The sequence below is a fragment of the Caloenas nicobarica genome, chromosome Z (assembly GCF_036013445.1).
Source record: "Caloenas nicobarica isolate bCalNic1 chromosome Z, bCalNic1.hap1, whole genome shotgun sequence".
Taxonomy (NCBI): Eukaryota; Metazoa; Chordata; class Aves; order Columbiformes; family Columbidae; genus Caloenas; species Caloenas nicobarica.
Window position 1 is genome coordinate 79,118,718 of NC_088284.1, and position 27,862 is coordinate 79,146,579.

At 36.8% G+C, this 27,862-nt stretch overlaps 1 protein-coding gene across 2 annotated transcripts in view; it reads right to left on the reverse strand.

The window, feature by feature from the left end:
* The window catches only part of EDIL3 (EGF like repeats and discoidin domains 3), a 259,148-nt gene that overhangs the window by 94,842 nt on the left and 136,444 nt on the right, over positions 1-27,862 (reverse strand). For both annotated transcript variants that reach the window (XM_065656136.1, XM_065656135.1), the window contains one exon: positions 10,889-11,002. In XM_065656136.1, the coding sequence (XP_065512208.1) occupies positions 10,889-11,002 (114 nt within the window). The remainder of the gene's footprint in view (positions 1-10,888; positions 11,003-27,862) is intronic.

The window sequence follows — 27,862 nt, forward strand, 5'->3', positions numbered from 1 at the left end:
ATTCATACTCTAGCCTCTGGTACACTGGGAATTACGGGTTGTGACTCTCACATTGTCTTCTGAAGGTGCTCCACCATGCATAAAAGATGCTGATTACATCAGAGATCAGAATCTGCTTTTCCTTAGGCTCCTTCTTCAGTCAGACAACAGCACAGTGACATCTCTGCTTTCCCAAGAGCAAATACTCTTCTGCACTATGCCCCTTACACAGGGGCACTCTTGGCAGGTGCAGTTTTTGCTGTTCACAAAAATTAACTTTTTTTCAACTGTTCCTAGTGGCTAACTTATCAAACTCCCTAAACAGTAACCTGTCCTGGTGAATTTCATCTCCTTGTACTTTGCAGACATCGCAAAGGTGACACAGATGTCACTAGGCTAGATGATGACTAACAATTAGGTTTTCCATATTGAATCAAACACCACTTGTAAAGTATATTAAGGTGTCTGTAACTAGAATTCTTCATCATTAAATACTAATAATGAACAGCATAAACCCCCTACTGTTTCAATCTTTAAATCAATGAGCAATTATTGCTAGAGAAATATAACTTCTTAGGTGAAGAGGAGAAACACACTATACTTCATTAATAAATCACATTTTATGTCCAGCAGTTGTATTTGCATGTTGAAGACTAAAGGTTAGCTTTTAAAGGACATCACAAAACTTGTGCCCCATCTTGCCTGTGGACATCTCAGTGGGAGACCCACCACCACTTTCAGCAGAGATGAGAAGAGGCTGAGTGGATTCCATCATGTGCTTTAGGAAAATAATTTAATTATTGAAGATTTTCCACCTGACACTTTTTATCAAGAAAAAACCCCAATACTCACTCAGATTTGCACCTGATGGAAAAGTTAAAGGTATTGTGAAAATAATTGTGGAAAGACCAGGAGGTAAGAAAAAAGAAGAAGAAGAGATTTCAGTAAAATCCATATTCAGCTTCCTGTACAGACATTATATTGCTATCCAGAATAGAAGAGAAACCTTTTAGAAGCATTGAAGAAAAAGAAAGAATCGTATTTGCGCACAGTAGATGTAAGGACTCAAATTTGCTTTCAAAGTTAAAAAGAATACTGGGGACTACTTTTTCCCAGCAATATTTGCTTTTCTCTAACTTTGATGTAATGAATTACAACATGGTTACTTTGATGCTGTGTCTAGGCTGAAATTTCACAGGTAAAAATGAATTGTATAAAAATAGGAACAGAGTAATTATGAAAATAGGTTTCAGCAATAGGAGTATAAATAGGAATTGATACTAATCAGTGAAGGCATGCAATGCTACCATCAACTGTACAGATTTTCCAACAAAGGAAAACCATACGGGTTATCTCTAACAAACAGATTTTTCTGGATCAGTAGTGGATATTAATGTGTCCATCAGTTTTAAAGGTTAAAAGTTTTGTGTGGTACTTTTCTGCAAACAAAATTTCTAAGTAACTACACCAAACCAAGGGCAGGTCAAACCACATTTATCATTAATACTAGAAAACAATCATTGATACAAAGGAAAAACATTTGGACTAAGAGTAATTCCATCAGCTTTTCTTGGCAAAGTGTGAATTTTTACAGTTTTAACTCTACTTCATTCCAAAACCTCACTTGCGCCATTCCAAGTCCCAATTTTTGTACACCATGACAGAAAGACATGAAGCTTTTCTCTCTCAGTACTGCATCACTGCCAAATTTTTCATAACTGCCTGTCTCCTCATTTATTTTGAAGCAGAGACACCCTTGAGTAAGTGACATGGTGGCTGCTGATCCTCCAGGCTGCAGGGGTGCGTCCACATGGGGTGGCTTGTGGGCTGGTGGCATGGAGACATGCTATTTGCCTCTGATCTGATAGGCGATGAATGTTTACCATTCCCCCGCTGAACTCTGAAGAAGCTGGAAAGCAAACTCAGTTGTGATGAACAGCACACTGCTTTTCCTTCTAACACAACCAGCAGTAAGGCACTGTAGGTATTCTGAGTTTCTTGTTAGTCCTTGGATCATCTAATGGAATTGAACAAATTAGCATGGTGGTGGTCTGGGACTAAAATAGATGTCACCTACTAGCATTGCTTATTCCCCTCCTGTGTATCTTAGACATCACCGTACCAATGACTGGCACAGGGGCTTTGTTGGACTCTCCGCCTGTCAAAAGCAGCAGGAGATGTGAATCTTGCCTCAGCAGGAAGCTGATCACTGAACATAATACATTTCCTTTTCCTTCTGAAAACTGCAGGTGGGAGCTGTGCCAAGCCTGGAGATTTGATTTCTTTTAAGGCTCTGTAACTATGTTCTATTCCATTTTCTGTGTAGTTCACATGGATTTTCACTTTTCATAGCTTGGCTTGAATTCCAAACCCAGATGAATCTCCAAAATGTGAATCAACTTTCAAATCTCCAACTTTTGCAAGGTTTATGCCATATGCACCTGTAATTCTACTCTGTGCTCAGTTTGTTAACTGCTGCAAACCTCATGGCAGTTTCATTATGAGGAGTTTGCATGGCTCTAAAGATGATTTTTCTCTTACTGCTCGTTTCTGTGCCCACCAAACAGTAGCCCTAGACGAGACCAGGCTGACTCAGATGGCAAGCCACGCTCCATGATTAGTCTATTTTGAAATTAATGGCCTATATCTTATACATATGAAGCCTTGAAATAAGGTATTTTCCAATTGGAGTAGTACCTGAAACAGAAAAAATGTTCCTGTGACTTGGCTATTGGGAACTTAGTTGAGCCTACTGCAGCTGTAAATTTTTCTTTTTATATATATATAATCATTAGTGCTTTTATTGACAGTGTTTTTCCATAATTTTAATGGTGTTTTCTGGTCATAATAACCAGTGATTTGTTTTCAACTTGCTTCTACTGGCTACAGTCTGGATTTTATTTCTTTTGTAGTATGAATTCCTTACTTGCAAATTATTTTTTCATTTCTGTGAGGATATAAAAAAGAATGTGTATTATTGACCAGACTAGGAACTTAAGAGCTATAGAGGCTACTTTGAGAATAACAGTGTGCTATAATTTTTCTTTTAATGCTGAAATATGCATTATCATAGGCTTTGCCATACATAAAAATGCACATAAAAGTTCTTCCAACACAGGAATAGTGGATTTTATTTTTAAGATAAGTATTTTTTATCCTCTACTTTTTGTGAATGTCTATGAGTCTGTATTACTAAAAAGGTAGGGTCATATTGCTCCATCAGTAGGAAGAACAGACAGGCAGAAGACAGGTAGAAGAAGGGATCCCTGACCCCACTAGAACCTTCCTGCCTCCTTACTGAGGGTAATTGAGGGGGACCATGAGTAAAGAATGACACAGCACCTGAGAAAAGCAGATAAGTAGGTTTAATTAAGAAAGCAAGGCAAGAAAATTGCCACAACAAGGTGGTTCAAGCTAAAATGAGATGTTACAAAGTCAAGTTGCAGAAGCCTTAAAATAAGGTTGAGTTCATATTGTAGTTATTGACACAACCCAAAAGCTACTATTGCACTAAGTGACTCTTGTATTAAGGAGTTGATTAAATGTGTAAAATAAGCCTGTTGGGTCCTAAGGGCTTATCCGAATATTTTACAATGGGTTTCTGTCAGGTGTCTGAGTAAAGATTGTATCCTCTACTGCCTAATCAAAGTAATATTGAGAAATGAATTTTCAAAGGGAGACATTGCTGTACAGTACAACTGCAGCAAGATGAAAATGTACCCAAAGGCATAGTGCTGAGGAGTTTGTTTCAACATCAAACACTGAGAGATCAGTCTCATTTTCCTGTTGTGTTGAAAGGAAGAACTACAATTCTGACCTGTTAAGCCTAATTTTGTGCCTTACACAAGATGCCTGCGCAAAGAATGTCTGCAGTGGAAGGGGCAGAGTGTGCTTTTTTTCTGAAGACTCAATATTACTAGTGTTAGAGTTGATTAATGTTTCTCACTAGGTCATTTACATGTCCGGGAGAATATTTCAATTTTAACAATGTGTTCTGTCATTTCTATAACATTTTCTGTGTCTTTGCAATTTCATACCAATACACTACACAGAAATGCTAGCCAGAAAATATTCCCAGAACGGCATAGCCTCAGCAAACCTTAATTAGTTTCAGCAAGAGAATCAAGATGGATTTTGTCCAATGCAAATATAGAAATTGTGTTCCATCCATGATAATCTGAAATAAGTAAAAATGTATATAAAGCATCACCCTTACTATTGGCACATTTAGCCTGTCTCTCAGCATTTATTTAACTTCTAAATAATTTATGTTTTTATTTTTATAGCATGTTCAAAAAAGAACATGACAAATTACCTAGATTTAGTTAATGATATTGTTTAAATTCACATTTAATAAATAAAATTTTCCCTCTTGCACATTCAAAATACATTCCTAATCTGTTTCTATTCTAAAATATTTCTGTAATTCAGGGAGGTCACAAATCAAGTATTACCAGTAACTTCATATTAAATTGATATTTTTCTTTTAGGTACAAAACTTTTTCTACTCTTCCTTTTGTTTGAGATTAATGATGCATTATTCCCTAAACCAGCAATTACATCATATCACTAAGTTAACTACCCTGAGTACATTAAAAAAGTGAATTATTTTCTCTAGGGGTAATATTTGTGTACACATATACCTACACATATGCACTTACACACAGAACTATAAAATATCCTTAATTTTTCCATGCAAGTCCTGAACTTGTCATCTAAATAACGACAAACAGGAATGTATATATTTACTGTATTTTTGTTTGTTCTATCCTTGGCAAATGAGCTGAGAATTCTAGCTTTTAAATTTTATGATCTTTGAAGAGAGACAAACAAAAAATAGAACAAAAATTAAAATATATTCTTATCTTTGCCTTAAACATGAGTTAAGGAATGATTTCTGCTCTTTTCATTAGACTGTGGCTTGATTAAAATTTTTAACTGGTGTTAAGGCTTGATTTTATGCCCAGGCTCTCTCCCCTGCCATTTCTTTGTACCAGCCCAGCATTTGTGTGGCTGTGAAGTTCATTGGATCAAACAACTGATCTGGTTCATTAATTACCTTTTTTATTGCCCTATGAGTTTTTGCCAGGACAAGGCAAACAAGTAAAATAGCAGCCCAGAACAAGCAGACACAAAAGCAGCAAGATGGGCAAAGATGTGCTAAAGCAAGTCTCCTTCATGCAATAACATGGCTGGTATATGTCAATTTTCAAGGAATTGCTACTTTACAGCATGATGCAACGAAAAACAGGGGTAGGGGATTTTTGTTCCAATTCCCTGACAAAACTAGAAATTTTCTTTGAATATTTCTGGATATCGAAGGCAATTACAAGAGCTTATCTATTTAATAAAGTGGAAAGAGAACAACAGGAAACCTGTCCTGATGCAATTTAAGGTAATAATCTACAGGTCATCTGGAAATCTTGCAGGTTTAGCATGTGACAACAGAATTTCCAATACATACTGGCAAAATGAATGAAAATGGAACAGAAACTCCAACATAAAAAAGAAAATTATTTTTGTACCAATGAATGCGTATCTTTTTCTTTTGCAGATGATTATACCACACTTAATTTAAATCCCGGAGTCTGTAGTTCTGGAAACTACATTTCTTTCTAGAGTTCATTGTTTTACCTAATGAAAGTGGAAAACATGCATCAACTAATAAAAAATGAAAGATTAGTAGATATGAACATAAATCATTTACATCTTGAACTACAGAGCAATTCCAAGAACACACAAGAAAAATTAGTATGGCCAGTTTTGTTTTACAGGAATTTGCTATATTTCACATAACACCAGTATTTGTGATCATAAACTAGTCAGATATTCAAAACAATCAAAGATATACTTAAAACCAAACTCCGTATTGAATTAGTCACAGAATTTGTCAAACTGATATTTTGAGCTGTAGGGAAAGTTAGATTCTCCTAAATCTCATTCAAAGAGATTTTAATTGTAATCAGTGATTTACGGAACTCAAGTCCATGTTGATTCCTGTCAAGGAAAGTGTTTCACAGTGGCTTACTACAAGCTGCAAGCCAAACCATATTGCCAACTGGCACTGCTTAAAAAAATCTCATGCCTTAAAAGCTAAGTTCACTAGCAGGCAACCTGTTCTTGTAATGGGATCAGGTTTACCATTCAACAACAGTCCAATGCTTAACAGCTTAATTTTAACAGGGCATTTTCATAAGATGAATTTACCAGAAAGCCTGTTACCAGGTTTATTCATTTAAGAAAATGGTTAAGTTCTGATTCCTATCCATATTTTGAAAACACAGACTTCTTGGAAAATAACAGATGTAATGCTTCGCCCTGAAACATAACTTTTATCTGTTTTATTTTGCCTGAGCACTTCTTGTGCTGTCATTCGGTGATGTTTGTTTTGTGTAGGGTTTTTCTGAGCCTAAGCATGGAGTCTTTCTGAAGCTTGAACCCTGCTGAGCCAGGGCTGGTGAGAGCTGGAGCTGGGGAAGACAGAGGTATCCAAGACTCATCGAAGGCTGTGAGCACTGAGCAGAGGATTTCAAAGGACAAGCAACTGAAGCCAAAAAGCCCCAACAACTGAGGATGCTGCCTTGAAAACACACTTACAAGTGAAATACAGAAGACACCAAAAGAAGTAATATAGTCTGCTCAAAAAATACTGTGAAACCAGTTATTTCTCCTGTGCTACAAATCATGCAAGTTGCAGGTGTGCTGTATTCCTGGGAACGATTTTAAAAGAAAGAAAATTCTAAAATCACAGTGCTTCAGAATTCTTAGGATGACACTATCCAGCCTGGGAGTATAAGGTTTTGTGTAAGCAGAAGTCTTGAAACTCTCTTTATGTCTATATCTGTCAGATCTTTAGATAATTTTAAAGTAAAAATGACATTGAAAGAATGGGCATTTTCATTTAAATTAAAAAATGCCACTTTGATTTCCACAGAGAGGAAGGCAGAAGATGACCAAGTGCAGCACAAAAACATTAGTGTACTAAAACATAAAGCACAGGAAACAAATGAAAATAATGTGAACGTACACTGCTTAGCAATATTTCTGACATGCTAGACAAATCAAATTGGTGTACTTGCTCCGAATATAGTCCTCCTACATATGGGCACGTGAAATATGCAGAAAAGGAGGTGAAGAGGCCATAGTATATGTAAAAAATATTTACAGTGACTAATTTGATCTCTATCTTCAAAGAAAAAGCATGAGAAAAATTGCCATATGCTTTAATGGCAGCAACTCCTGGCAATCAGCAAAATACAGCTCCAAAATGCACAACGGTGAAATTGTAACATGTCCACTGTGTACTACCATCTGCTACACTGAAGGAAAAAAAAAAAAGTGATCAAAAATTACCTGTGGAATTCACAAATTATTGCAATTCACAATCTACATTGCTGATGGGAGATTTTAACGATACGGATTTATCCTGAATAATGCAAACAGTCTGACACTGATGAAAGTGGCTCCCTGTTGCCTGCAAGAAAATTTTTGTGATCCAGAAAGTAAAACGCTCAAACCCAGGAGAATCTCTCTTGGAAGCAGTACTTATTTATAGAGACTCCAAGACTAAGGAAAGCTTAATGGAGGTAATAATAATTGATAGCTTGAATTCAGCACAGAAGCAAGAAATAGGTTCAGAGAGTGCAAGAACAAAAGGAAATGTTGAGGGCTTAAGAAATCTGGAAAGTAATAAGAAATTAATATAATTTAGATTTTGCTTTCAGAGCATGGGAAAAGGTACTCTCTCTCCGTTCAGTGTTTACTAAACATCTGCAGGCAAATTTTGTAAATACCATATGCTCAGTGAAGTATCTCTTAACAGGTTGCTAAGCTTATTCCAGAACATTGAAATGTTTTGAAGCCCTCAGTGCACTTGTACTCCGCATTACTTTGACTTCACCTCATCTTGTGCTTTCCAGCAATGAGAAGCAGCTGGTTTAAGTATCACAAATGCCTGAATGGCTAAAGATATCAGTAGCTAATAAGAAAAAATAAGACTGAATTTAAGTCTGTCTAGAAAAGAAAAAAAAAAAAAGGGGGTCAGAATATGTAGATAAAACAGAAGGCCCCAAAAGAGCAGAAGCATTGTTGAGGTGTGAAGCATGTCAAATGGCCACAGATCACCTCCATGTTTTCTGAGAACTTTACTTCACAGCTGAGCCCCTAGAAAGCAACTCCAAACATCATCCATGCCAGATGGTCAAAGTGGTCAAAACACATTTCCAAGCTCATAAGGCATTTTAGTGCTATTTTAATACTCAGTTCCAGACAAGTCTTCACCTCTTACTTCAGCTGCACTAATTAGTAGCGGAGACTCTTGAGACTATTCAGAAGGATTTGGGGTGAGTGTCCCACAAGTCTTGCAGGACCCAGGTGTAATACAACAGCTGTCTCACACCTGAACAGTGCTACACATGAGATAAAACGGAAAGGAATTGTTTAGGAGATTAACTAAGAGAAATTAATTTTGGTGGAATGAAATACAGGAATTAAAAAAAAAAAAAAAGAAAAAAGAAAACTTATTTGGAGCATTAGGAAAAACAGCCTGACAAACTATTTCAAGCTGATGAGTTACACGACAAGTGAGCAGCACAAAGTACTGATATTTGGGATATAGTGACTAGATATACTACTAGAAAATGCATCCTGGAGAATAAGCTTGCAATAACAGTAGACTCCATGATATATTTTTTCCCTTTTTATTCTCAATCTAGGTTATTCTGTGATGTGGATTAGCAATCTTTGAGCTTTGTGAGCTAATTCAGAGACAGCAATCAGTAATTTACATAATTAGCAAAACAGTATTTAATTATGTGATTACTGTAAATATGTGTTAGTCTCTAATGGTATAATTAGAATACGTAATTACTACTTGTAATTACATAATTAGGTATGATGACATACTAAACTTCTCGTAAAAAAGAAGGATATTTACAAGCGCAGCTATAGGAGCTGGTATAGCACACAATTATGTTGGTGGTACGAAAAGTTACCATTTTAATGCCAGCTGTGCTGAAGATAGATCAAAAGTAGATGAATGCTAAAAGTTTGTGAACTGTGCCATAGTACTAGAAGAATGTGTTGACTTTCCTGAACAGGGGTAGTTCAGTGACTACAGTCAGTACAAGCATTATTCCCATCCTTAATTATCTGTTAATTATTGATAACTCTTCATACACTTAGCTGAATGACATTCATATAGAGAGTGGTATAATGGAAGTATTAAAATATTTACATTGCATAGCCTTTTCTAATTACTGATTTAAGTACATTATTACTTTTCTCTTAAGTCCTCAAAACACATCCGATTTCACACTCCTCACTGGTACCATCCCGCACACACCAGATTGCTGGTACTTCCATATGCAGGTCCCTACCCAGACGAAGTACTTTACACATAAAATGTATATTTACACATAATTACATATATATCTATAAAAATAAAAAGAAATATGAAATAACACATAATGATCTGGAAAATGCAATGACAGCTTCAAGTCATGGCTCCTACTACCCCACCTCTAGCAAAGCAGGAGATTACTCTTATGTGTTCTATAATCTGAGCAATGTTCATGATGCAGCCGAAAACACAGAAGGAATTAACTGTGAAGAGATGGATGAGATTCCTGGTAGAACTGCAAATGGTAATTTAATTGCACCTTATAACCTACATGAAGTGTTTCACCAGCAATTTGTACAGCAAACTTCAATAGATGTTCATTTTTTACAAGTTCTTTAAGGCAGCCATATAGGACTGTAAAATTCCTCAAAACAAATCTTAAACTTTGATTTCTTTTTAGAATTGTATACACATTGCATTGGATGTCTCAAATCTTTTGCCTGTTGCATATATAAATCTGGGAATTCAGTGAGGTTACCTGAAAAAATTCCGAGCTTGTCATTTATGGTTATTGGTCCATGTTGTTTTTTTCCTCCCTTCTTCCCCATGTATCCACAATAGAACACAGAAAGATGAACCATATTGTTCAACTTTGTTATGGTTTCATTTACATAGTATTCAATTTGCAACATATTTTTTTTTGCCTGCTCCACGTAGCAGATCTTTCCTGAACTACAAATTTACTTTCTTGAATGTGGTGTCTAATACTACAAATGCTAATACACAACTACTTTCAATTCTCTGCTTAAGGTACCAGGCTTGAAATACCTTGGGACTAGATTAGCTTTTTCCACAACACCATCAAATTAACATTGTCTTACTTAAACACACAGGCTTTCTTCTCTACCATGAGCCTCTAACATTTGTTATTAACAGTTCAGGTATACTGCATTTTGTACCATAGCCATTTATTCTATTTTTGCTATTTTAGTCTTTAAGATTACCTAGTCTTTCACATGTGAAGAACTCCTCTGTAGTTACAGCTTTAGGAATCAGACCTTTATAGTGCATTCACAGTCAATGCTACCAGTAAAATCATGCAATATCGTTCCCAGGACAGATCCTGGAGGAACTCCGCCAATGACTTCTCTGAAAAACATTATTCCCACTTTCAGAGGCTGGAGACATGTCAGGGAAAGTAACATATATTTTTGGCCTGCTCCTCTACTTGTTAATATCTGCTAATAATTACTGTGAAGACAAGACTTGGTGAGATGAATCCCTAGCCTGAATCAGGTTTTGTATTTTTCTACTTTACATTATTTACTCCTTCTCATTTGACTCTTAGATAATAATTTTGCACTTTTCAAATGTTTTCACCATCACATGCTTTATGTGAATGCATAACAGATTTGCTGTCTTAAATTTCCCCCATTTTGAAAAGAATAAGATGGATATTTTAAGCATTGTGTATTTGTAGACTAGAGAAATATTTTCGTAGTCGCTTCTGTGTAAGAAAATATTGATTTATTTTATTAAAAATTAGATGTAAAAACATGCAATACTTACTCTGCTGGCAGTTTCTTCCCATAAATTCGCCTGGACATTCACAAGAATAGTTGGCAACAAGGTCTGTACAGATTCCACCATTCTTGCAGGGTTCAGCTTCGCATTCATTTACATCTGCAGGAAGTACACAAGATAATGTCAGGATCAGCAAAGAGAAATTGTGAAAGTAATAGTTTTGAAAGCAATAACAAGGGCAAGTGTAGGGTCCTACACCTGTGGAGGAATAACCCCAGGCACCACTACAGGTTGGGGCAGACCTGCTGGAAAGCAGCTCTGCAGAGAAGGACTTGGGGGTTCTGGTCAACAATAGGTTGACCATGAGTCAACAGTATGCCCTTGTGTCCAAGAAGGCCAACGGTATCCTGTGGTGCATTAAGAGTGTGACCAGCAGGTCGAGGGAGGTTGTTCCTCCCTCTCTACTCTGCCCTGTTGACGCCACACCTGGTGTACCACGTCCAGTTCTGGGCTCCCCAGTTTAAGAAGGCCAAGGAATTACTTGAGGGATTCCAGTGAAGAGCTACAAGGATGATTAGGGGCATGGAGCGTCTTTCTCATGAGACTTAGAGAGCTGTGTCTGTTCAGCCTGGAAAGAGAAGCTGAGAGGGGATCTCATCAATGTTTATAAGTATCTCAAGGGTGGATGTCAAGAGGATGGACCAGACTCCTTTCAGTGGTGCCCAATGATAGGATGAGGGGCAACAGGCACAGACTGAAACGTAGAAGGTTCCATCTGAATACAAGGAGAAACTTCTTTACTTTGAGGGTGACAGAACACTGGAACAGGCTGCCCAGAGAGGTTGTGGAGTCTCCTTCTCTGGAGATATTCAAAATCTGCCTTGACACATTCCTGTGCAATCTATTCTAGGTGTACCTGCTTTAGCAGGTGGGTTGGACCAGATGGTCTCCAGAGGTCCCTTCCAACGCTAATCATTCTGTGATTCTGTAATTTTCTGATATGCACATTTTACAGCAGTAAAACACAACATATTTGTACAATAGATGTTAGAAGATATACATTCTTTTGCCCAGCAAACATGCTCAGTAAGGGATGTGATTAAACAGGGCATGCTGTAGGAAAAAAACCAAAGCAATCTCATATAAATTTAGCTACTTTCATATACCTACTAAAGTTTTACTATGTTCTGTCATAAAACAGGGTTTTAAGTTTTGCTCAGGGACTTTCCCTCTGCCTTCCAGAGGAAATCAGGGCCATAGTTTGGGATACAACAACTAGACTACAGTTTCACCTTCAATAAACAAATTCAGTTAGTTCTAATAGGCTACTCATTAGTGATCCTTACAGCTTCAAGAAATGTAGCTACTTCTTTATCAACAGATGCCAAGTAAGAATGTCTCTCAGTTTTTCTTAATTCATTAAACATCTAATTGACAAGCTTGTTTAACTCTCTAAAAAATTTCCTTTCTGTGCATGAGTTAGTGGGCAAACTGAAACTAATTGCTTGATCTAGAAGCTTGCAAATTTTATTAAATTCAAAAGACAGAAAAGGTGTTTATTTTCGAGTTTCCCTTTTCCAGTACATTGTATCAAATGCTGCAAGAATAATTCTCCCCCGTGTTTTCCAGTGTAGTAACCTTCAAGTACGATATCAGATTCTTTCTCTCAAATGCAATAGAGTATTTTTCAGTCATCACAAATAGGCAGATTAAGGATAAGGATATCTCATAATCAAAATTCTCCATCTCTGCATTTACATTTACTCTGTATGGAGTAGAAATGCTATATGGATTTTATACATTATTGTCTCAAAGGGCTGCATTGATGCATACAGTTAAATATTTAAAAGATGGCAGTCTGTCCTAGCTTCACTAAGATTTGAAGTCTTGTTGTGTTTGACACTATAAACCACAAACAGAGAAGCAGTCTTTAGCTTGTTCTATAATTTTACTTCACCCAGTTTTGATTAAGCGCATGTGAATTTTGGATACAGTTGCCGATAAAGCGCGCACATGCATAGCAGAGAAATAAGTTCAAATGAGAAGACACTTCACTGACATGAACTAGTTGCATTCATTGGTGGGTAAAATGACCTCTGAATTGAAGTAATACTCTTCACTGTTCTGTTGAATCTGCTTTTGTCCCCAAAATGCAAACCCACTTTGCACTGGACTATACAAACACAAGATGCTACACAGGTGCCTAAACTCAATGCAATAAGGCCTGTGCAGAAGAAGTAGAATTCAGCTCTGTCAACAAAGCTGCTTGATTTCTGGTAGTTCAGCATGTAACTTTTCTACTTTTAATTTGATTTTTTACATTTACAGGCTGGAACGATGGGCTGAACAGCAACCTCATGAAGATCAAGAAGGAGAATTGCAAAGTCCTGCCTCTGCCCTTGAGTAGAGGCACCAGTACACGTTGGCAAACTGACCAGCTGGAAAGCAGGCTGGTGGAAAAGGACCTGGGGGTCCTGGTGGACAACAAGTTGACCATGAGACACCAATGCACTCTCAAGGCAAAGAAGGCCAACAGCCTCCTGGGCTGCATTAGGCAGAGCACTGCCAGCAGGTTGAGGAAGGTGATTCTTCCCCAGTACTCAGCACTTGTGAGGCCACACCTAGAGTTTTGCAGTCATTTCTGGGCTCTCCAGTATAAGAGAGACATGGACATACTGGAGAGAGTTCAACAAAGGGCCACTGAAATAATTAAGGGACTGGACCACCTTGCCCATGAGGAAAGGTTGAGAGAGCTGGCACGTTTAGCTTAAAGAAGAGGAGAGTCAGGAGGAAACTCATCAACAAATATAAATACCTGAAGGGACAGTTCAAAGAAGATAGAGTCAGGCTCTTTTCAGTTTTGGCCAGGACAAGAGGCAGTGGACACAAACTAAAACACAAGACTTTCTGTCTCAACATCGGAAAGCACTTTTTTACTGTGAGGGTGACTAGGCAGTGACATAGGTTTCCCAAGGCATTTGCGGAGCCTTCATCCTTGGAGATATTAAAACACCATTTGGATATAGTCCTGGGCAACCTGCTCTACGTGGCCCTGCTTGAGCAGAAAGGGGTGGACCAGATGACCTAAAGAGGTCTCTTTTACCCTTAACCCAACTGTGAATCTGTGATAATCTTCACATTGCTGTAAACAAAAATACAAGGACAGACCTTCAGATAAATGTGGAGTCTAGTTTCAGCTCTTTGAAGTAGTAAAAATTCAGATTTTTCTACTGAAATTGATGACGGTTACTATCTCTGAGCTTCTTTTTAATCCTTTTTGTCTTACTATTTGTTGCCTATAAAGATATCATGTACTGGACTAATAAAAACTCACAGCTGAATTTCTGTCTATTAAAGAAGAAGAACAAGAGTAATAGCTTAGTGTACGAGAAATAAAACCTACCAAGGGAAATGATCAAAGAACAGACCTGCTTAATTCTAAATGAAATTATTTATATGTACATATAAAATTTAACAAGATTCTTCAGCTCCCTATTTGCCTTTTTAAGCAAAGCCCATTAACCTTACGTTTTCATGAGGTTATTCGTCATTGTAATACAGGCTAACACATTTGTGGGAAAAAAATATCAAGGTCACCATGAACTAAAAAACATTGAGTGAACATATGAACTACCTCTTATTTGGTGAAATAAAGGTAGGAATTTATTCTCACAAAAGCTTTTCTGTGTAAAGATGATATCTCCTCAAGATATTTATTTTTTTCTAATTTGCCATTCATATTGAAATATGTAGGAAAAATGCACAAATTTCCAGGATATTTCATATTGTCTATGTGATGATGTAGAAAATAGACTGAACCTTAAGTATCAGATAATTTTAAAGCTATTTTCATATTCTGTCCCTATGGAGCAATTAGCAATTATCAGTACAGGAAGATGGAAGGTTTTATTATTATCTTTGATACTTGAATCCTACAGTGATTTTTTTTTCCAATACTTTGAGAACCTTTAGTCCCATCAGTTCAAACAAATATGTCATATTTGATGAATGAGGGAAGACTAGCTCACTGTAGCATCATGTTTGATACCAGAACAGACATTTATAGAATCACAGAATGTTAGGGATTGGAATGGACCTCGAAAGATCATCTAGTCCAATCCCCCTGCTGGAGCATCTAGCTGAGGTTACAAAGGAAGTCGTCCAAGCAGGTCTTGAATGTCTCCAGGGAAGGAGACTCCACAACTTCCCTGGGCAGCCTGTTCCAGTACTCCATCACCTTCACCATGAAGAAGTTTCTTCTCATATTTAAGTGGAACCTTCTGTGTTCCAGTTTGTACCCCTTGCCCCTTGCCCTGTCATTGGTTGTTATCGAGAAGAGCCTGGCTCCATCCTCGTGACACTCACCCTTTCCATATTGATAACCATGAATGAGGTCACCCCTCAGTCTCCTCTTCTCCAAGCTAAAGAGACCCAGCTCCCTCAGCCTTTCCTTATAAAGGGAGGCTTAATCATCTTCATTGCCCTGCACTGGACTCTCTCAAGCAGCTCCCTGTTCTTCTTGAACTGAGAGGCCCAGAACTGGACACAATATTCCAGATGAGGTCTCACCAGGGCAGAGTAGAGGGGAAGGAGAACCTCTCTTGACCTACTAACCACCCCGCTTCTAATCCACCCCAGGTACCATTGGCCTTCCTGGCCACAAGGGCCCAGTGCTGGCTCATGGTCATCCTGCTGTCCACCAGGACCCCCAGGTCCCTTTCCCCTACACTGCTCTCTAATAGGTTGTTCCCCAACCTATACTGGAACCTGGGGTTGTTCCTGCCCAGATGTAAGACTCTACACTTGCCCTTGTTATATTTAATTAAATTTTTCCCTGCCCAACTCTCCAGCCTGTCCAGATCTCGCTGGATGGCAGCACAGCCTTCTGGCATGTCAGCCACTCCTCCCAGCTTGGTGTCATCAGCAAACTTGCTGATAGTACACTCAATTCCCTCATCCAAGTCATTGATGAATATATTGAATAGTACTGACCCCAGTACCGACCCTTGAGGCACTCCACTAGATACAGGCCTCCAACTAGACTCTGCCCCATTGACCATGACTCTCTGGCTTCCTTCCTTCAGCCAGTTCACAGTCCACCTCACTACCCGATCATCCAGATCACACTTCCTCAGTTTAGCAGCAAGGATGCTGTGGGAGACTGTGTCAAATGCTTTATGGAAATCAAGATAGACCACATCCATTGCTTTGCCATAATCTATCCACCGTCTATCTATCCTTTAGTTGGAAAGATAATGAACTGAACTGTGCTGAAGAAAGAAGCATAAGTTCTACGGAATTATTAAATGTAGTATTAATTATTTCATTTGATTGAATATGCAGATGTAGAATATTTAATTAAAAGTGTAGTTCACATAGCAGTCTTATGCATTGTAGTAACTAAAACACAGATAGATACGCACTAATGGAGAATTCAGAGAAAACAAAATAAAACCAACAGAAATATCCAAACCCAAAGAAACCAACATCTGCCACCTCATGGCCAGTCCCCCAAGATATCTCTACTGAAGGTGGATTCTGAAATGAATTGTGTTACAGGAATAAGCAAACACTGACCATTTTCTGAAAATAGATTGTTCCTTGAATAATGGCTTGAAGGGCTAAGACACTTGATTAGGAAGTAAATGCTATGCTAAGGCTTCTTTTTATCCTGACTAAATTTACATTTCATACCTTCTAAGAGAAACCATTACTACAAAGCTATTAAGTGCACTTCTGTTGGAGGCACAGTCATCATGCACCCTGGAACGGAAGCACGTTGTCAGAAACTGGGTGAGGAAGAAAAAACGTCACTGTATTACATCGTGATTTGGAGAATCATCTTGAGGCAGAGTCCTGTGTTTTTGTCTTTCTTTGCTGGATTATATATATATTTAATCCTCTATGTATTTAATAAAACATGAATAAAAACCAATACTGTACTTGCAAACATAATATAATTAAAAATACATAATCCCCATTTTGGACTCTACCTGTGTTTTTCTGAAAAATTACCCTACATGAAATGAGTATATAAATGATGTAAATGTATAATCAAAAATTTAACTATTACTTTCAGTAAATTGAGTTCTTCAGCAAGCTACGTGGTGTAAACTTGACTTTTTGTGATGAAGGGACTGATAAGCTCCATCGGTTGTTTTTTGCCAATTCAACTTGCATTTTGGCTGCAAATGCACACCAGTACCTTGTTCCTGTCCCCTACTTGCTTGTTCTTTACACAGCCCAAATTCCTTATTCCTGCCACCTGAATCCTTGTTTCAGATCCAGGTCTACCTATTGAAGTACAGACTTCCTGAAGTTCCCTCCTGCTGACAGGCACATTTTTTCCTTATCCTTTGATTTCATACTTATTTTGGCTTCCTGATCACACTTGGTCTGCTCATCTCTAAGTCATATTGTTAATCAGTCTTCTATCTTGATAGAATGATTGGTCCATCACAGCCACAACATCTATGTTCAAGTGTCCATACTGGAATCAGCTTGGCCCTTGTTAAAAGCATTGATTAGACAAAATCCAGTTAAACCTTACTAATATTGTAAATATTTTTTTCATAATAAAGTTAATGTAGTATGTAAAAACCAGATAGGAACAGAAGATCAACTGGTTATAACCTCTGTATCATCACTGTCTTCTATGAAGATCAAACCACACACTGGATAAAGATCAAGTCATGATTTGAGAAACAGGACCCCATCCCAAACCACCTCCCATTTTTTTTTTAAGGAAACTAAAAAAATTAGAAACTTCCCTACCCAGTTCTATTTCAAAATAAAAGTTATTGATAACTAACAATGTGTTCAAATACATTTACGTTTGGAAACTGATAAGGCATAAAGTGGAAAAGCATGTAGTATGGAATAACTGTCTTTTAGCTAGAGATTACTCTAGGCTTTTCTTGTAGTTGCTTGGTGGTTCTCTGTATTTTTTTTAATGTATATCGATCCTGATTGAAACACACAAATAAGCACTATATCATTAAGGCTACACAAAGTGTATGATATTGCTTGCAGAACTTTGTAATATCTGTTATTGTTTAAACATGAACTTTCAGATGTTCAAATTTTCATTATTACTTTCCTAACAAATACCATTACAGTCAGATTATATACTCTTTTTTTGTTATTACAGATTTGTACCAATTCACTCAAGAACCGTATTTTTTATGAGACATTCAATGGTAAAGCTCCATTGAAAAGAATAAAAGTATAGCTGTTTTACTTCATAAAGAATCTGACTCAAGTATCAATAGAATATCATATGGCTATCTTAACAGCGAGCTACTCAGTTAAATGGCAAAATTTCAAGGATTATAGCAATTCATCTATAGAAGGACACATCTTCTGTAAGAGCAGGAGACTTTTGGTAAAATATTTACCCCTCCTCACCTTCCAAAGTCATGAAAATGTTATTTCCCATATTCTTGTTGTTTACTAAAACAAACCTAAATTGTAAAAGGTCTCCTAAATGAAGACAACCTCTCCTAAGTCAAGACAACCTTTTTGTTCTAAAAAGTTTAAAAAAATTAAAAATTTGTATTGAAACAGAATAAATAAGGATCACCAAGTGTTTGCAAGCACAGGTAGATCACCTTCAATTTTTGGTTAAAATATACAGAAGAAATACATAATTATCATTATAATAATTAAATTTATTATTGTTAATTATAGGTTTAAGAAAGTTTTTAACCTGTTTCTGAAGTTTTTGGCTATATTTAGTATAAACAAAAAATAAGCTGTATCTTCAGCTATAACTGTTCCTTGATTTAACCAGGATTATACAAAAACAAACACTAATACATTACTGGCACAATCCTGGTGTGAAACCTTTAAGAAGAACTGGAGAACATTCCCATGAAATTTGGAAATTTAATATAAATCTGGATATATTCAATGCATATTTGACAAAAGATAGACATCTGTTAAAACTCAGTGGTTTGATTGCTTTTCCAAAGCTAGTTTCCTGACCACAGAAGGCTCTAAAAGTGGTGCGCCAAGTAACCTGCAGGAAACTTCAGCTATAATGTCATACTGAAGTGATCCGCTGTTCAGATATCCTTATTATCTGATCTTCAAAAAGACTAGAAAACAGCTTTACACTTGAGACGAAAAAGTACAAGCCTCCTGCTCCACACTCTTTAGAAGGTAAACATCATGTTACCCTACTCTCACTATTCTATTTAAAGCTTTGCTTCTCCTGCAAGTATTTGGTACAACATATTGTGGTAAATATCTTCCAGAATAATCCATCAAAGAGCTGTGTATTAGAACTTTTCCTGAACCACTCAGTACAAATATTTCAGATAGTATTATTCTGTTAAGAAGAGAGTTACTAAGGTAGCGTTCTGAAGCCAAAAGAGGCATTCCAAATAAGCAAGCCAGTGAAATAAAAATAAAATCTAGACATAAATTAGAACTTTTGGCTAGACTATGCATCAAAGTTAGAGATACCCTCATAACCAGCAATTACCTTAACATCTAAACACATAACAAAAACAATTTTGGGAAGACTTCAGTTGCTACTCTCAAGGGTTCTGTCAGAAAGTGACTCTTAAACATCCTTCCTGATATAACAGGCTATAACGTGCTTGCCTTTCAAAGCAATTTTATGTCATCTTGGGTTTCTTTAGGCTAATTTATACCTTTTTTTCTTTTTTTTCATTGTGCCACTGCAACAAGCCTTTTCAAAAAAAAAAAAAAAAAAAAATCAAAACCAAACCCTTTTTCCTTAGTTTGGAAAAATTCAAATGTTATTTCCCCTTGTAGTTGTTTCTGCAGTAATTTTAGGCCAACTTGTTGCAAGAAAAATTTCAACAAACAGCATGCTTCTGAGTTCACTTTGATTTGTAAAGAAATGCAAGTTCTGAGATACTTGAAATGAAAGATTATTTTGAAGTTTTTTTAATGACATTTTCTTAAATTTGATATGGCAAGTAAGACCTTTAATTTTGACAAACCAGCATTTTGTTAATGACATTTATTTCCTAGCAGTTCATTTCTCATGTTTTCAGCCTATAACTTACACCTCTGTTCAAAGTATTTGTGTTACAGTATCAGGGAATCAGTTGTAGCATTCATCTATAAAATAACATTTAAAATCAGATATATTATCTACAGCATTTTTGTAGCTTTCTTCATGTTCTGAAGAAATGATATTTCCTCTATGCAACCCTCACTTTAACAAAAAATCAGTTCAGTTTTCAAGTAATTTATGAATAAATTTCTCTACACCACTAACTATAACTGATTTTCAGAATGTTAAGATTTAACTGTAGAACCAATTATAAAAATTATAATACTAAAAATATCAAGAAAAAGATCCAATTTTGCAGAATACTGTTCTTCTTTTAGCACTTTGAATTCAAAGCAGAAGGAAAAAAACAAAAAGCGTTGCTAGGAACATACCTGGACAATCTCTATGAACAGTGCAGAGTTTATGCATTACTTCAATATACACACTTTTAACATTTTTTGTGCTATGCACATTTTATAATGTCCAGGTTTTCTAGTAAGAGAAAAAATATTAATTATTTCAGTGTTTTTACACACCGAAAGTTGTTTTCTACTGTTTTTCTTAGAAAATATTGAAAATTATGTAAAAGAATGGCAAGATCACAGAATGAATTTCATGAAAGTCTAATGGCAGCTTCTAGAGAGAGTATAAAGGTGTCTGTTGACTTCAAAGGACATTGAGCAGATTCTAAACAAAGGAGGACTCTACAGGAATCTTCACTGCAGTAACTACACATATTGTTGCACTCACAACAATATTTGTGGCTTTATTTTCATATTTTTTGTGTATTTCGAGAAGTACTTTTAATTCATATTTCAAAAACTCCCATAAAATACATGAGAAAACTCACTATTGTTCTGATGATACAGTGAAATCTGAATCCATATAGGTGCTTACTGCCTGTCTTGCAAAATTTTTAGCTTTTAGTTATAGTCACTGAAAAGTTATAGTTTTCTCTGTGGAGCCACACTTCCAACACTTGACTATGTCAGTATTTCCTGATTTCTATTTACCTGTTTAAATGCGTATTTAATGCCTTTTCATCTGAGGTAACCTAACAGAAATTTGGAATAGCATTCCAAGGACCTTTCTTATTAGTTTGAAAAGAATCATTACTTGAAAAGTTTTTATATAAATTGAAGTAGATCTCTCATTTTCAGTTACTTTTAATGTATACTGGCATGTAAACCTTCATCCCATTAAGTAAATTACCACATAATTTTACACTGTAGAAGCATGTCTTCAGGGCAACAATTCTTACAGTTTCCAAAGAACCTTAATAAAATAATTGGCTATTTATATAACAAGCATTTGACAAATCATTTTGACTGTAGTTGATAAGAAAGAAATCTTATTAAAAAGTGAATCAAGTTGTGAATCAGTTTTTATTACAACCACACTCCAAAAATCTCAATTTCGCAAGTAAACTGAAATTATCCGTCATTAGACTGTAACCTCTAACTGGATTACTTGTTAAAATAGCGTAGGTGGGCTCATGGCAAGAAGTCCAATTATTTTCAAAGCAAGTCTGAACTCAGATCAGTAAATTAATGTATTTCCTGTCACGCACCCCAGAGTAATTGTATTTTTTCAAAATGCAGTTGTTTACGCACTTCAGAATAGAGTGAGTGTAGGGAATTATCTTTTTCACATGAGTAAAGTTATGGCATGTGTTTTGAAAAAAGTTGTTAGACCAACAGGTCCTAGAGGATATGATGATGGATGTTTTAAAGTGTCTACAACAGATGGTTATATTTGTTCACGTCTGTATTTGATATACATGGGGTGAAGTGTATTCCTTTATGGCCAATCTATATACATTTCATTTAAGCTCTCATAAAAAGTTGTGTATGGGTCTTCAGTGCACTTATGTTGCATAAGTGCACATAAATATCATTTCTATGCTTTGCTAATACCCTTCAAATTCATATTCCTATTTGCTCATAAATGTATGCGTGTGTTACTGTTTATGAATCCTATTCTTAAATCCAGTACTGTAAATAGCAGAACAGGTTAGATCTTTTGGCACAGTTCTCTAACCCTTTTTTCCCCTCTAGTTGCTGTAGAGTTATCACATTTTATTACTTTTAACATATATGGACACAGGTTAAAAACATTTATAAATCATTTGAGAGTTATGGAGGGTTAATGAATGCATGGCTTAATACATGATTAACCAACTATCTCTTACTCACTATAGCAAATCACTATGTTTATTATAACCATAGTTATGTCCTTAGTCCTAAAAAACATATATATTCCTTTATCGTATATGTACACAAACAGAAGAGCAGGAGGAAGTACCTGGGGAAATACAAGCTGGACATCCTCACCTCAGTCCCCGAGAAGGTGCTGGATAAAATCTCCACTTAAAATACAGGAAACTGCATCTGAACACACTTTCTCATAGTGAGAGTGGCCAAACACTGGAGAGATCTTGTGGAGACTCCGTGTGGGCAAATATTCTAAACATGACTGGACATGATCCTGGGCAACCTGCTCTGGCTGATGCTGCTTGAGGATGGGGGTTGGATTATGTGATCTCCAGAGGTCACTTCCAAAACAAACAATTAAACAATTCTGTGATATATGTAGATGGTATAAATGCCATGTATATAGTATGTATTATCTGTGGCAAATACACTTATTTGCGAACCACTTATCAACCATTTTGTGTTTTGGACTATGGTAATTTCCACATCTCCTCTGCAAAGGTGAAAAAGACCACATGTCCCTCCCCCATAAAAGATCCACAATGTATATGAAGTATACCTCACATTACCTATGACTGTTTGAGAGAGGAAGGGAAATATTTATTGCAGTGACTTCTGCCTCCATCTGACTGACAGCTCTATTATCCGAGGACACATACACCCTGGTTGCTCTTCATGACTCACAGAGTTATATGTCGCGCACTGCAAACATCTCTCAGAACTGGAACTTTTATTTATGGCAGCTGGCTCAGACAATGTCACCTTCACTTGATGTTCACATCAAATAAGACCTATCTAAACAGGCTTGTGCATTTTTCCAGAACTATGTTTAGCAGCTAAAGAATTGCCTTCCAGTCTATACGCATCTGTACCATTCCTGTATGATTGCAGTAAAAAGGGTTAATTTGCTGAGAAACGGGAGCAGGTTCTCTCTCTGTTAGAGCACTGAAATAATGAAGTCAGAGACAAATACTGTAAACTCTGGATTTTAGATTCAGGCAAAGGTTCTTTTCACCTTTCACATTTTTTTCCTAATTTTGGTATGTCTTCTGCAGTGTTATTCTGAAGCTCCCTTAAATATTAAGTATAACTGATAATAAAACCAGAAAAGATGAGAAAAGAACAGACTAATTTCTCTCTAACAAGGAAAACTACTGGCATGGAAGAGAATATTACTTTTAAATAAACTCCACAAACTACATGAGAGTAATGATTGCATGCATAAACAATTCTACTAGATACACGAAAGGATCACAGAGAATACATTTTCAGAACCAGATGCCCTATTGACTTCTATAGACTATGAAATGGAACCTGACAAGATTACAAAACTAAACCATTATTTGCAGGTAAATAACAATTTAAATTCTCTTTGGTGGTGTAATGCATGTGTATCTGGACCATGGAACATCAACTCACTGCCCATGCTTTGTTTTAATGGGACAATTTCTGAATGCTCATTCATGGCCAAGCACAGTTCCCAGCAGAAGTCCTTCTGGGATGATAAGCAACTACTGAAGCTCTGTGCACTTGGGCAGAAAAGTGTCATTGTGAGAACTAACAAACTCATCTGGAAAGCCATAGGAGTATCTATGTTTTTATTAACAGCAGTTACCAGAAGGGAATGTATCAGTTTCAGCATTATATCTAATCTGTTAGAAATGCAGAGCTGCCAATTCCACCTTTTATGCTCCTCTGCAAGTTTCTTTCTCTCCACTTCTCCAGGACCTAGCATTGGATACCTTTCAGAGACCCGATCCCACCAAAAGTCCCATCTTGTGGTTAGTTTGTACACTTGCAGACAAGCCTGGTGAGATGATTCATACTGAAGTCTGATGGAAATATATTATCAGGGAAGATGCACATCATCAGTTTTGGCAGTATCAGTCAATCATACCAGAGAATTCAGAAAATTCAGGCTGGATCATGAGACTACAGAAAACCAAGTGCCTCATGATGTCAATCATTAACAAGTCATAGGAAAAGGAAGATAAACAAGATCTATTCATTGTTTTCATTGTACTCGGAGAAAAGCATAGGCACAGACAGATTATTTATAAGTAGTGTTGTCTTACAGAATTATAGCTGTAGAGTGAAATGATCAGAGCTGAGGACACAACGTGTGCACGACCCCACACATATCTCAGAGACATTTTATCTGTACAAGTTCTAGGCTGGCTGCATGGACAGAATGCCCATTTATCTACTAGAATGTGTACATGAGGAATTTTAGACTACCAGACTGTTTTCTTTTAGGTTATTTAAATCTCAAAGGGATCCAGTTTTTGTGCTCTGAGACTGCCGTCACAGGAAGAAAATTACAGTAAGTGGAGGTGATCAAGAGATTTTCTTTAAAAATGCACTCCTGATTCAAACTAAAACACTCATCCAGATGTCCCATAGAAATAATTATATGTTATTTAACACATCGGAATAAATGCAAGCTAAAATAATATCCTGGGCATTCATATGCAAATGTGACAGCACCATGAGTTTTGCTTGAGATATTTTATGAATACAAAAGGAATACATTTGTAATGCAGATTGGTATATACTATCAGACTATTATCTCATTATATTGAACTTCAAGTCCAAGTACTGGTTTTTAAAGTTTTGCACACATAAGCAATTAGTCTGACGCTATATCCTTCTCTCTATGTACCGCTTACTTACAAATAAACCCACTGATCTCAAAAGTGCATCCACATGAATAAATACTTCTTATAATTTCAAAAGGGTAGCTGGAATACTGAATACATTTCTGGATCTTACTTCCAGAAAGTTGTTCAGCTTCTTCAAACTGTTCACTGGGTCTGTAGTATAAAAACACACCTGACAACTAAATTGTTTTCTTTCTTTGATTTTTAGAAAAATTGCCATGTGAACTGTTTCAAACATTAAATTCAGTCATATAATTTTCAACTAGTTCAATGAACAATGGAAATACTAATATTCTATATAGTAATAGAGAACTGCATAGCCATGTGCCAGCATGAATTCATAACACAAATAAAATATTTTAATTCTGCATCCTTGACACACCTACACACACAGACAGTTTAGCACAGTAGTCCTTACAGCAGCAAAACAATAAAAAAAAAAAAACAAGAAAAAGATCTAAATTACAAAACTCATCTTGTTTCTAACAGCTGCTTCCTACACGGATCAGACTGTGCCACTGTGTCACAAAATTCTAAATGATAAGTTTTGTCTCATTAAATAGTGAGATTTCATTTCCAGATATCATTTATCTTCGCTATCTTCCTCACAGAAATGTGTTGCTATATCTGTAATGAATCCGTGTGCACAACAATGACTGAAAGCAATCCTTTCTTTAAAGCTGTAGTGTGGCTCTGTTGATCCTAAACCATCACAGAGGCTGAAATTGTCTTATAATTTTCTGTGTTTACCTAAATGGGCATAAAAAGTCGGGAGAGGTAGCAGAAAACAGATGCTTTATTCAGCTCCAGTCTTCCGATGTTCTTCATCTAATCATCCATAATTCTAGTATTATTTATTGATTGTTTTCTTGTGTGGGATTGAGAGCACCCTCAGCAGATTTGCAAATGACACCAAGATGAGTGGTGCAGTTGACATGTCTGAGGAATGGGATGCCATCCAGAGGGACCTGGACAAGCTCAAGGAGTGGGCCCATGCGAAAAACAGGAGGTTCAACAAGGCCAAGTGCAAGGTTCTGCACATGGGTCTGGGCAACCCTCGGTATCAATCCAGGCTGGGGATGAAGGGATTGAGAGTAGCCCTGCCGAGAAGGACTTGGGGGAACTAGTGGATGAAAGATGAAAGATTGGACATGAGCCGGCAATGTGCAATGGCAGTCAACCCAGAAAGCCGGTCTTACTCTGGGCTACATAAAAAGAAACCTGGGTAGCTGGTCAAGGGAGGTGATTATCTCCCTACACTCTTATGAGATCCCACCTGGAGTACTGCACCCAGCTATGGGGTCCCCAGTACAAGAAAGACATGGACCTGTTAGAGTGGATCCTCCTCCACAAGAGGGCTATGAGAATGGTCAGAGGGCTGAAGCACCTCTCCTTTGGAGAAAGTCTCAGCGGGCTGGGGTTGTTCAACCTTGAGAAGAGAAGCCTCCAGGAAGACCATATTATAGCCTTTCAATTTAAAAAGGGGTCTTATAAGAAAGATGGAGAGAAACTTTCGACCAAGGCCCGTAGTGACAGGACAAGAGGCAATGGTTTTAAACTGAAGGAGTGTAGGTTTAGATTGGACATAAGAACTTTTTTATGATGAGGGTGGTGAGGCAATGGAACAGGTGGCCCAGGGAAGTTGTGGATGCCCCATCATTGGAAGTGTTCAAGGTCAGTTGGATGGGGCTTTGAGCAACCTGATCTAGTGAAAGATGTCCTTGTCCATGGTGGTTGGGTTGGGCTAGATGATCCTTGAAGGTCCCTTCTAATCCAAGCCATTCTGCGATTCTATTATTCTAATACAAACTACATAACCTACTGTGTCAGAGTTTCAAATACTAATATATCCAACAACACTAATTCTGTACTGATGTAATAATGTGGTTAATACATTGTCTTTAGGTTTTCTTCTTGATGCATTTTCTTGAAGAATAGTTGTTTAAATGACAGTTTAGGAGCAGCTCAATATTACAAGTCACTTAGAATCTCAAGGCTGTGTCAAAGAAACTCATGTTCAAAGCTTTAAGAAAAGAGCTTATGACCTCACAGAAAGCTAAGGACATTGCTCTCAATAACAAGCATTCTTTGCCTGTGAGAAAGGTGGAGTCATATAAAGGGATGGAAAGCAGGCTCATTTACAAAGTGTATTCCTTGTTAAAATGACAAATATGAAGGTAAAATTTTACAATAACACATCAGTTAGGATCAGTAGAGCTACTTAAAGGTCCACACTAACAAACAAGGTGAGTTTATGTCTTCCAATCACTGTTATTCCAATTAAAGTCTGCTTTAATTTGCAGAGCCTTTCTATGTCAAATCCTTGCAAAGAGAACACTGAGAACATTCCTGTGCAGAAGGCTAAGACTGAACAAAAAGAAAATGGACAGCCTTCACACTTCTGGAAAACTGCCAAAACCAGAATATTGAATTTTGGAAATGAAATTCAGAAAGAAAACAGTATGAAATACCTATTTTATGAAGTGAAGTTCTGAAAAGGGACGGAAATAATAGCATTTAGATATGACAAAATGAACTTTTCCAGTGAAGAAAACAACCCTGTACCACTTTTTGTAACAGAATTGAAACGAAAGGGAACCTGAAAAAGGAGAACACAAAAGAATAAATGAAATCGGGATCCTAGATAAGAGCTTTTGCTTGGTGAATGCATAATTTTGAAGAAAACTGAAAATATTTTTATAGTAGATACTGCACGGAATAATGCAGTATTAAGTGATAAAGAATGAACGTAACATGTCAAGAAATACTGAACTCGTTGCGGCTCTTATCCAAGAAAACCTCATATTGACGTAAGCTGAGGTTTGAATGATGAGTGTGTCATCATGCCTTCATCTGAAATACTCTATCTGTTTAAGAGATATTGCATGTAAGAAATACATACTGCAAACTCTGGTATGATAGCTTAAGAAAAAAAAAAAAAACAACCCATGAAAATACAGGTGGAAGAGAGCAGGGTAATCAGTGTCCAGTTCCCTGTCTGTTAGTGAAGAACCTCTTGTAAGTCCTGAAACTACTCGTTGTTTTCTTACAATATTTATCTGTTACAAAATAACTGTAGCGGCATAATCCGTATATTCTTTCACATTGTCATTTC